The following is an 11,480-nucleotide window of genomic DNA, read 5'->3' as shown; positions in this document are numbered from 1 at the left end:
TTCTTCAGGGAAGACTATAGTTAAACTGAGAAAATAATTTGGGGACTGTATAACCAACTGCTTTAATAACTTTGTGTAGATATAGTAGTTGCCAAATGCAGTAGTTCTCTTAGAGTGAGCAGAGTGTATTCACATTCTATTTGTGAAAAGACACTGTGATTGGTGTAATTGTGCAGTGTAAGTAGATAAATATTAAAATGGTTGTAATTATTTGCCGACGCTGTATGGAGGAAATATAATGTTGGAGGGAATGTACGAGCCGAACAGCTCGTACTGCTCCTCGCGGTCTATGCACGCTGTAAATACTGTCTTCCTTGCCAAGTGATCTTTCTTTATTGAGCAACTCGTTGGTGTCTTGCAGGAATGGCATAACAGTACAGTGGATGCCACATTTAATCTGGTGAATGTAATTTTGGTCAATCTCTATTATGGGTTAAGTTGGCTTCTGTGCTGACTTTCAATAACGCAGCGTTGAAACGACAAAGTAATTGCTGGTAACGCGCCCCGCCAATGGCAGGGAGTTTGTACTATTTAAATATACATTGATGTCTGCATTTATCGCTGACCATTAGGCCAGTTCTTGACAATGCGACTTGTGTGCATTTAAAATATATACCAGCTCGTTCTTAGTCGGTCGGCTTGTCATTGTAGGTGGACTTAGTGTTGTGAAGGTAATATAAGGTCTGTGTAGTTGTAAGTAGGCGGAGTTTTTCCCGTCAGGTTTTGGCACGCTTAGTAAAGTTACATATACACCTAATGACAAGTGTGGTATTTGTATATCTATTGGATCTAAATTAAGTTTTTCGGATTCCAGTATTAACTTGCACGGCATTACAGATTATACTGTGCTTCTGATTCTTGCAGAGGCAGGTGTTGCATAGTTCAGTATGTGGTGTGGTAGGTCTGGTGACTGTTAGATTTCTATCTGCCCAAACATCCCCACCCAATGAGCGATGACTGGTGGCGCTAGTTACGCTCCATTCCCTATTTTAAGAACATTAATTTTTCTGTTTGAAATAACTACTTTAATTGTAGTTTTTGAGTATAGTTGTATTGTCGATTTATATAATTTGAATAGAAGTGCAGGAACTGGTTAAGCTTCGACACCTCTCCCACCCTCCCCGATCCACATAGTCTACCCATCTTTCATAACATTCTTCACCTAATACCCTTACCAACTAATATTGTTCATATCCCCACCCGCCATCCCTGGCGTCACATAACGGGTCATCGGCCGACACAGCCATGACATGGGGCCATGTCACGCATCCACAAATAATCATCCTCTCCATCAAATTGTAAACACGTTTATTAAAGTACTGACACTTTACCTATCACTGTAATGCCTGACATAGACCAGGTATTTTCATGACTTGACTGCCATAACGACCCGTGTAGTTGTACCTAGGAAGATGAATACGAAGCTGGCTAGTGGTCACGAGGTGGAGGACATGACGAGGAATGGCTGGCCAGGATGGAGCATGAACAGACGCTCTACAACAAAGGTATGGTTCGCCTCAGGCCCGGAGGCTGGCTCTACCCGACGCTCTTCACCAAATATACTGACGACATCTACAACTACAAGGTGTAATATGTCTGTTGTTACTTTGATACTTGAATATGGGTAATGTACTTGGTCGGGAGGGTGGTGGGTGAACGGTGCCCAGATCACTCTCCCCTGATATATATGTGGGTGTAAAATGTATACACTTGTATGTTCTCTATAATGTATACTACAATAATGTTATCTTCAGTTCACTGAAGGTGACGTACTTGTGATGGGAATGCCCAGGTCTGGGACGACCTGGATGTTGGAGTTGGTGTGGACGATGCTTCACAACCCCGACCTGAACCAGAGGGGCAACCTGCCCATCTTCATCAGAGCACCGCATATACAGTATGACACATTCTTGGTTTATCAGTGTGATTGTCTTGGTAACGCCCGGGACTAGGGCTAATAATTACTGTATAGTCTGATTGCTCCTAATAAATCGGTAGGTGTGGTTGAAAGATTTAATTAGTGTTTAGCTGCTTAGTTCTAAATGAGCTCCGGTTTAGATCGCATTTATGGAAGACTTTTTCGGAATGGTAGTTCAGCAAGCTGCAGTAAATTCGCTAATTTGCAGACGTACCTTAGAATAGTCCCCTTTAATTTTGAAGGCCATGTAATATTAGCGAAGATCTTGCAAAAGTTCTTTAAAATAGTATTCATAAATATTCTTAACCATTTTATCTTGGCAGAAAATAAAAATTTTGCCAAGACTTTTTTTTATATTTTTTTTTTCTCTATTACATTTCATAAAACGGTTACTCCTGCTTAACACGGCACCGGATGTGGATAAAATGATGTGGCAATTTTGGCTGCTTGAGATAAGATCTGTTAATGACTGTGTGAAGTATTATTCCTTTTACCATTTCCTGTGTTTGTGAGCGTGGGAGTCTGGCCCTAGCTTCGGTACGGGGCGGACGTGTTGAATCGGTGCTCCAGCAGTTGGTGTTGTTTGCCCGTTTCGGCTGGTTGAGGGCGGGTGTGTCTCTGCTCGCCTGTGCTGACGTGGCGTTACGATGGGGGTCCCTCTACCCCCTGTCGTCCGGGCTCAGTCTGTGGGACTAGAGTTCTCTGTGCGGGCTGGTTACCCAGAGATTGCCCTGGCTTGTGAAATGCTCTGTCCCTGTGTTTGCGATTTATGGGGTAGAGTTGGTAACGGCCCGTAGGGCAATTGTGAAGTTTGCAGAGGAGGTGGCGTATCGCGATTTTCTCCGGCGATACGAGGGGCGGACACTGCCCCTGCCGGATGGTGCGGGCACTGTCACCCTCTCGGATAGGAGTGGTGCACTTACTTACATCAGTGTGCATGGGGCTCCCTTGGAGTTTCCAGAGGCTCTGCTACGGCGGTATTTCGGCCGGTTTGGCGCAGTTGTTAGTGTGAGAGTGAACGTGGTGTCTTCTAGTCCTCTTAAGGGTGTGAGGTCTAACATTCGCACCCTGGGCATGAGACTCCGGGCGGATATTCCGTCCTCTGTGCGCCTTATGGGGTACAACGTTCGGGTGTTTTACGCCCGTCAGCCGCGGACGTGTTATCGTTGTGGTCTTTTGGGCCATCAGGCTGCTGACTGTTCTGCGCCTGCTGTTGCACCAGTGAATCTCTTCAGTGAGGAGGATTTTCCGCCCCTTCCTGTGAGGGATGATTCGGTGGGTATGGACGTCTCTTCGGCTGAGGAGGTGCCCTCTGTAGCAGCTGTTGCTCCGCCTGTTGCGCCCCCTGTTGTTGCCGCATCTCCACCGGAGGTTGGGTCCTCGCCTAGTGCTCCAGCTGGTGTCCCTGAGCCTCTTCCGCCTGCCGTTTGCTCGGACCCCTCGTCTTCCAGTTCTTCCTCTGCTGTGTCTGTCCCGGTCCCTGCGCCCTCGCCGTCTGTTCCGGCTGTGCTGGGAGCTGAGGTGGTTCCGGCATTCCCTCCTGTGCCTGGCCTGGTGCCCCGTGTGGTTGAAGAGGCTGCCGTGCTGCGGCGTGCGTCGGTTCGCTCGGTTGGTGCTGCGCGGGTCGCTGAGTCTGCCTTCGGGTCTGATGATGTGCGGCCCGAGCCTAAGCGTTCCCGGCGTTCTTCTGCGTGGGCTGATGTTGGCGAATTCGACGAGTGTCGTCCTTCCGTTGACGGTGGAGTGGCTCCGGATGTGGTGCACACTACGGTGGTGGCGGAGGTACACTTGCCTGAGGATGCCGGTGCCGGTGTTTTGGCCTCAACTTCTGGTCCGGTGTCAGAGGGTCCTGCTTCAGGTGCGTTGCCTGCGTCGGATGGCTCCGGTTCTTCGTGGGCGGTGGTTCCCCCTGCTGTAGTTGGTGGTGAGCGGGGTGGCCTGGTAGTGATGTTGAGAAAGGATGCTCGCTCTGGATGTTCTGTGGCCCCTTCCTCGTTACCCGTTTCCTCGGCAGCGGTCTTGCCGCCTCTTCAGTTTCCTGCAGTCCCTTCCGTGTCTCCTGCGGTATCCGTGGAAGTGCTATCGTCTCAGCGTCCGGCACCTGCTCCGATGAAGAAGGCGTGGCAGGCTCGGCGACCCTCGTCCGCTTCTCCGGTGTCATCTGCTTCCTCGAAGGGCGTGGTTGGGGCTCCCCAGCCTCGTTATGCGACTTGCGTCAGTGACCTTAGGTATTGGCCGATGCCGCCAGATATAGATGTTCCCGAGTTTATGATACCCACTCGAGAGCGGGGGATCACAAACCCTACCGACCTTGAAGATCTAGTCTGGGAAGCTTAAAAGGCGAAATATCCTCATGATCTTTTCCCGGAGAAGTACATTTCTCACGAGGTTCCTCGCAAGTGATTTCTATGTATTTTGTGTTGCCTGGTTGTGGGGTGTGTATGTGAGTGGGTGGGGTGGGTATTGTTTCCCGGTTCCTGCGTGCTCCGGTTTGTATTGTGGGTCTTCTTGTATGGCTAGTGGGGGGGGGGGTGTGCGGTTCCTATGCGTTTGTGTGTTCGGTTGTGGATGTCGTGTGCCCTTGTTTGTCATCTTGTGTGCCCTTCAGGCTGTTGGGGTGTGCTCTTTGTTATGTGTGCATTATGTGTGTGAGGTGTTAGCAGACTTGTTTTGTATGTTTCTCGCCTCTGTTTCCCTTATGTTTGTATTACGCTGTGTTTATATTTGTGTTATGTTTGTATATGCATTTTTGTTTTGTGGTGAGCCTTCTGGCTGGTCTTCTCTTGATTTGTTCCTTTGTCATTGTACGTGTGTGTGCTTTGTACTTTTGTTCTATGTTATATTTGTTCTCTTTTTACTGTACATTATACGCATGCTTGCATGTAAAAATAAAAATAAAAAAAAAAAAAATTTCCTGTGTTTGTACTTTACGTTGGTAGAATACAAAAGATGGTTGTTCAGTGGTTGGTTGTTCAGATTAGTGCTAGCAAACAATTTTTTTTTTGAGGGGGGGGGGGATTATCTGGGGAAAGCGCAAATCCATTAAGACTATATAGCACTTGGGAAGGTTATCTTGAGATGATTTCGGGGCTTTAGTGTCCCCGCGGCCCGGTCCTCGACCAGGCCTCCAACCCCAGGAAGCGGCCCGTGACAGCTGACTAAACCCAGGTACCCATTTTACTGCTGGGTAACAGGGGCATAGGGTGAACAAAACTCTGCCCATTGTTTCTCGCCGGCGCCTGGATCGCACCCAGGACCACAGGATCACAAGTCCAGAGTGCTGTCTACTCGCCGACCGGCTCCCTAGACAGGTCAAGATACATTTTTGTGAGCGTTTTGTACTTGTCTGTAATAAAGCCTCGCCCCAGCTTGATTTATTAGTTGCAAAAAGAGGGATGGGAATTGTAAATTAGTCATTAAGAGTGTTTGAGGCGGTGCTGGGCGAGGGGAGATGCCACCTTTTATAAATGTTCTGTGAACACGAGGGGAAAGGGGGGGGGGGCTGGCAGACTAAATACTAGTGTTGCAGGAAATAAATGTCATAAATTACTTGCTATATTAATACTGGTTGGGATGCTTACCCTGGCTTTACGGTTAAATGCATTTATGAAGTCGCTAAAGCCTTTCATGAAGGCTTTAATGACTTCAATTTTTGGTATATTTACAATATTTGGTAAATATTGGTTTAAATATGGTAAATATTTGGTAATATTGGATTGGTATTTGGACCAATCTTCATGATTGGCCCAAATACTTTGGCTCAATACTGTAGTTACATAAAATAGGTCATGCATGTGAAGCAATCGCTTCGGAGGTCTTGGGTAAATATTTTATAACACTTGGTCTTGTGTGTGTAAGCAAAATTATCATGTCCGACTTAGGTGATTGGTTCTCTTTGTCAGTGTTGGATAATTCAGTTTAGCATTGATGCTAAACTGTCCTAAATTAATTGTTCACTCGCACACTACATTGTTGTTTTCAGGAAATGGGACCTCTGACAATTAAATTCGTCCCCCTGTATTGGGACGAAGGATGACAATAGTACGTGCAAATGTACAACCTAATTAGAAAAGTAGGGATCAATACTATTGAATTTCGTATAAATTAACTTTTCCACTGTAGTTGCAAAGACAAATTAACCTAACCTTTCCTAGGTCTCTTGCGTGCAATCGGAGGTTTATTAAAGTAAATGTTATACTAGGCATTGGAATAAGTTTTTAAATGTTTCCGGACAATGGTACAAAGTTCTACCTAATTGCTTAGAACGTCAATCTTTGTACTATGGTGCACATGGTTTTTGTAACTCTTTAACCAGAGATTAGGTTGGACACACTAAGTAGTTAGGGACTGATATCCTGTGACAGAATACAGGCCCTGGGTATAGGTCATATAAAATTTGTAACGTGAAGCATAATATTGTTTTAAGATGGTGATAATTTTGTGACAATAAGTGTTTGGCTTAAATTTCTTTATTACCTCATGATTACCACATGTTTGTGCACGTGATGTTAATGTGTGCTTGAATATGTGGAAGTCTTGTGTTAACTGTCGGGTGCAACATGAGATTAGCAAAGAACCATTCATATATCGGTTGCAATATATGAAGGATCCTGTATTTGTGCTTCTGGATGGGTTTATATAAAGAAATGTATTGCTAGAACTTATTGCATAATTGGTGATTTAAGAATAAACTCAAATGTATTTATTCTAAAAGCGATTAAATTTAAGTATTTCAGCTCTGGGTAGGTGTAGTAATAACAACAACAACAACAACAACAACAACAAAACATTTCCAGTTTTGACATGATGCTTGACAGCAAGACCATCAGAGCACTGTTGAGAATCCTCAGCAGTTCACAGAAATGTTTCGTCAAATGTGTCCAGGCAAGAAGGTAGAAGACGGAGTGTTTCTGCAGATTAGCGAGGGCTCTACCTGCTCCTAGAGTGATGAAGACCCACCTGCCCAGCACCCTCCTTCCGCCTAGCCTTCTTCAAACCACAAAGGTCCGAGTTGGTTATTGTTCTAATGGTTTTATGGGAATAAAATGGTTGGATTTGCAATCGCTGCTTCATGAAGCAAGAGTCGTACGGTTTGTAATCAAACGATTAGAGTATTAGTTAAAATACAGCTACTTAAGATAAATATTGGTAAAATGTTCTCTAATCCTGCCGTTTCTATTCCTTCATTTGAATTTTTTTGTCTCAATCTAAATATTGACAAGACTGTTTTCTTTAATAATTGGATCAAATTTTAAACGTGGGAGCCATGTGTAGTGGACATGTATAGACCCTTTCCTCTCCCTCCTTGAGCTGCCGCCACTTGGGGTTTACCTATTGACTTGTTGGTTTTTCCAATAACCGTGCTCGGCCGAGAGCCAGTGGGTTTTATTGCTCGATAAAACGGTGGGTACAAGACGTGCAGGCTTGCACACACCCATCTTGTCTCGCTCACTGCCGTAACCTGTACACTTTAGGATACTTTCCCCTTTTGTTCTAGGATTGGAAGGAGGTTGGTAAGTGAAACTTTTATAATGGGCAGTGTTTTCTGGCTATCTAGTAACTCTACTTTTCACTGGGCGGTTCGTGCTCATCAGTGTCGATCGGATAAGTAACAGTATTTTGTTATTGTCAAGAGTCGGCTACTTAAAGGAAAAGTTCAAAGTAGAATGGGCTATGGAGACCCTAAGTATAAGCTCTTCCAGATCCATTATATGGATCGGTAACTGATACTAAAGATCTGGGGGATGTATTTGGGTTTTCATTGTGAATTTCAGCCCCGAAGGGCTAGCGGTACCAATTATGGAGCTGGTGGGTTAGTATAGCCCTCCAGGTTTTCAGTTTTCTGTTTGCCTGAGACTTTGGCTGATCAGTGCTGTCAATGAAGTTTGGTGAGGTGACCTCTTCGAGGTCATCTTGTATAAAGTAGGTGTGATATTTGTGGTGAGGCGAAAGACTCCTCCTAAAATTTCCTGGTCTGAAGAGTCTGTAACATACGTAGTTGGTGTCTTTAATCCCGCAGCCTGAGGTAGGCTCGTGTGTTGTGCATTAGTGGTAGAAGCTATTTCAGGAGCATTGGTGCTGTTAGAATTTGTAAACGGCACGTCTGCTGGCATTACTGCCGGGATAGTAATGGTAGGAGTGTTGGGAACTGGAGAAGGAAATACTGTTTGTGCCACCCGGGCCTTGGGTGGTTCTAGTCTGTTATAGTTTTCGTGGTCGATCTGGTGGTAGTCTGTAGAGTGGAAGTGAAGGCAGAGAGACTTGCGACCAGGGCGGAGGGTATGGTAGCAGTTGTGGCAGCAGAAAGGTCATCAGGTACAACAGGTGTTGGGAGTACATTCGCAATTCTACCGATTAATGAAGATTAAGCCACCAAAAAGGTGGCACGGGCATGAATAGCTCGAAAGTGGTAAAATTTAATCGTCGGGCTGCTATCACGGGGGTTGACAGTATTTGAGGGTGTCCAGCTGCTGGATTCCTTTTTTTTTACCATAAGAGTGGCAGTGTTGATGGCATCAGTGTGGTTACGGAAAGATTCGAGTACTCTTAAAGCTCCTCTAAGGTCGTTGGTTGCTTCACATTCCAGATGGCGGCGAAAAAGTGACACTTGTGATTGTTTGGCAGACGGTGCACTCTGTCGGGGTTCACCAATCTCCAAGTTTGCATCTGTAACCTAGACGTAATCTACATAACCGAACTGCTATTTACCTGTGGATTCCTTTTGGATATTTAATTTTTTTAACTTGTTGTTCTGAAGATAACATATTACAGAGGGCGAACATTCTGCTACTCTGGTGTAGATAAGGTTTGTTGAGATGAGCTTTTTGGTGATAGTCTTTCATGTACTGTAGGCTGGGTTGGATTATATCAATGGATGACGTGTTGCCAATTTAGCAATTTCATCAGCTTTCTCATTTAAGGGGATTCCCACATGGGACGGGATCCAGTTTAGGGTGATGTTGAGTCTTTTGCCTTTAGTGACTGCTCGGATACAAAATGTTGGTAATTATTTCCACGTAGTCTTTCCACTGCTTTTTTCCTAATATTTGAAGTGCAGCTTTCGAGTCTGCACGAAACTCGAAATGCCATTACACAATCGCATGTGCGAATGCCTGTTCGTCAAACGGCTCGGATTGGGTTGATGCTGGTCCTTATGATTTCCAATATGCCTGTTTACTGTCCGTGCAAAGAGCAGCGCCAGCACTCATATTGTGTAAACCGATCCGTCTGTGAAGTTGTGGGTGGGTCCTGCTACTGGAATGCTGAACATTTGCTTCTCTATGATGCGCTTTAGGATTGTGGGATTGTAGGTTTCCTTTTTAATCGGAAGACCTTTTATTACTATTTTGAAGGTAGCTCCTCCCATGGCGGGGAACAAGTGTAACTTGGGTGTGACTGATCACGCTATCAAAAATCGTGCTTTTTAATTATGTTTAGGAAATTTCCCATTCTGGCAGGCCAAGAGTTTCCGTTTTGGCAAAGTCCAACCACAAAGGCCTGCCGTACTGGGACTGGATCAGGGGAAATAATTATCTTGCTGATAAACGTAGCTGTTCTTTGATATTCGTTCTTGAAGAGAGGGCAAACCCGTTTCCAGTGTAGTTTAAAGTTTAGTCCACATACGGGCTCCCAGGGCAGTTCTCGTAACATTGTTTGGAGCAATTTCAAGCTTTTTCAATTATTGGTGTGATACTTGAGTGAAGGTACGGCATAGTGGATTACTGGTCTGACTGCCAGTACATCGTATGTGCGAAGGACTTGCAGATTGGCTCCTCCAGAGAGGGAGGTTTGTGACCTGAAGATTGCTGTCTGAGCCGCTGTTCTCTAAAGTGACCTCGGCATTAAAATTCTTATGTCCATGATTATTCCTATATACTAAGTGATCACCCATTCAATTGCTTGACCCTGTACTATGAGCTACACGTTGGGCTTCGCTTTTATTATGGACATGGCTTTTGTCTTTGTGGGGTTGAGTTTGATACCAATCTGCTTTGCCTCTTCAGTGATGCAGTCTAAGCATTTGGGTGCAAGGCACGCCTCATCCCCTCCTTTTCTGATGATGACAGCAGTCTGCATAGTTTGGCAGCCTGCGGTGTTGTGGGAGTTTTAACCTCTGTTCTTTCCATTAAACAATTGAAGAGGAAGGGGGGGGGGGCTAAAAATGCCGCCTTGCGGTGTATCATTTTCATGTCTTTTTTTTTTTTTTTTTTTTTTTTTTGAGAAACTGTGCCATGAAGTGTCTTGCTTCTGAGACAGCTTTTAGTCCAGGAGAGCAGGTTAACTTTGACCTCTTTATAAACAAGGCAGCAGAGAATAGCCAATTCAAAGGCTTTCTCGTGGTCCAGGAATATCGGCCCTCCTGGTCTGTCGTTAAAGTGAGCTAACAGTTGTAATACAATCCACTGAGCCAACCTCTCGTCTATAGTCATACATACCATGGTGCAGTTTAGGTATTTTCCACTAAAGTCTGTAGAGTGTTGGCTGTCTTTGCTGCTCAGCTTTGGAGAAATGGGCCTGGGTTTTGCTGAATCTTTGGGTTTTGGGATCGGTACCGTTTGCTCTATTAAAAGCTATAGATTTAGTTTTAGAAGTCCAGGCTCGATTAATTAACGTAAAGTGTGCAGCGTCTGCCTCTGGGCAGAGGTTCCTAATCATTTTATAGGATATTTTGTAGTATCTCGGGGATGTAATCTTGGAGTTTTTATTGGTTCAATTGTGCTCGTCTAGTGTGTAATGGTTATTAGTGTCAAACTTCTGAAAATGCTGTAAAGATTCTGTGCCACCTTTCTTCCGGTCTGCACTGCCAGTGCATCTGCAAGTTGAGTACTGGCTGCTTTCTGCCTCCTGGTTGCCAGTACTTCCGCTTCTGATGCGGATCCTTAAGGTGTGGGGCTTTTAGGTGTTTTATTTCCTTTGGCCCAGAGGATTTGCTGCCACCTCTAAGGTGGTCATTCAGATGTGAACACCATTCTAGCCACTTTCGTGTTTATTAGCCTGGTCTCTTGCTGCACATGTTCCTTGACCTCACAAAGTCCTGTTGTGGTCACTTGGCTGTTTTTTTTTTATATAGCTCCATTGTGCTGTTGAGTCTGAGTTCTAACACGTTTGCAATAGTACCGGTAATCTTTGGTGTCTGAATAGTTTTTTCAGTGGGATAGCGTTTGTGTGCACTTTGAATTGCATCAGCAAAATCTTGTTCTGCCCGACTTAATGTCTTTGGGAACATATTATTTTCTATGCCACTCTGAAATGGTTTTGAAATCGGTCCCATTTTGCTAAAACAAAGTTAAAGGCTTCAGATGGAGGTGGGGTCGGTAGATTTAACTTACGATCAATCTGGACCCCATAGTGGTCACTTGTGAGTGGGCTCAACTGACCATGTTGCTGCATTTCTCAGGGAGGCTGAAACGAAGGTTGGGTCTAATCTACCTCCTTGGATGTGGGTGGGTTCATTCTTGGAACCCACCCACATCCAAGGGTGGAATATAGTAGTGTCTAAATAAGAGATCTTTTTCAGCACGTGTAGCCGTGTAAACATTTAAGATTTTTTAAAGTTTATCTT

The 11,480-nt window shown here is 44.9% G+C and overlaps 1 protein-coding gene across 3 annotated transcripts in view; it reads left to right on the top strand.

The window, feature by feature from the left end:
* Nucleotides 1-1,325: 1,325 nt before the first annotated feature.
* LOC138365491 (sulfotransferase 1E1-like) overlaps nt 1,326-11,480 on the top strand; it is a 38,555-nt gene continuing 28,400 nt past the window's right edge. Inside the window, exons 1-3 of one of the 3 annotated variants that reach the window (XR_011228844.1) lie at nt 1,326-1,585; nt 1,755-1,897; nt 6,715-6,922. Coding sequence is in view for 1 of the 3 variants with exons in the window: in XM_069325783.1 (XP_069181884.1) it covers nt 1,475-1,585; nt 1,755-1,897 (254 nt within the window). In the remaining 2 variants the exon portion in view is untranslated. The remainder of the gene's footprint in view (nt 1,586-1,754; nt 1,898-6,714; nt 6,923-11,480) is intronic. The other 2 variants (XR_011228843.1, XM_069325783.1) reach the window with 2 other exon arrangements.

This window comes from Procambarus clarkii, chromosome 17 (genome assembly GCF_040958095.1).
Source record: "Procambarus clarkii isolate CNS0578487 chromosome 17, FALCON_Pclarkii_2.0, whole genome shotgun sequence".
Lineage (NCBI taxonomy): Eukaryota > Metazoa > Arthropoda > Malacostraca > Decapoda > Cambaridae > Procambarus > Procambarus clarkii.
The sequence above is the reverse complement of the archived record's forward strand: the minus strand, read 5'-3'. Positions and strand labels throughout refer to the sequence as shown.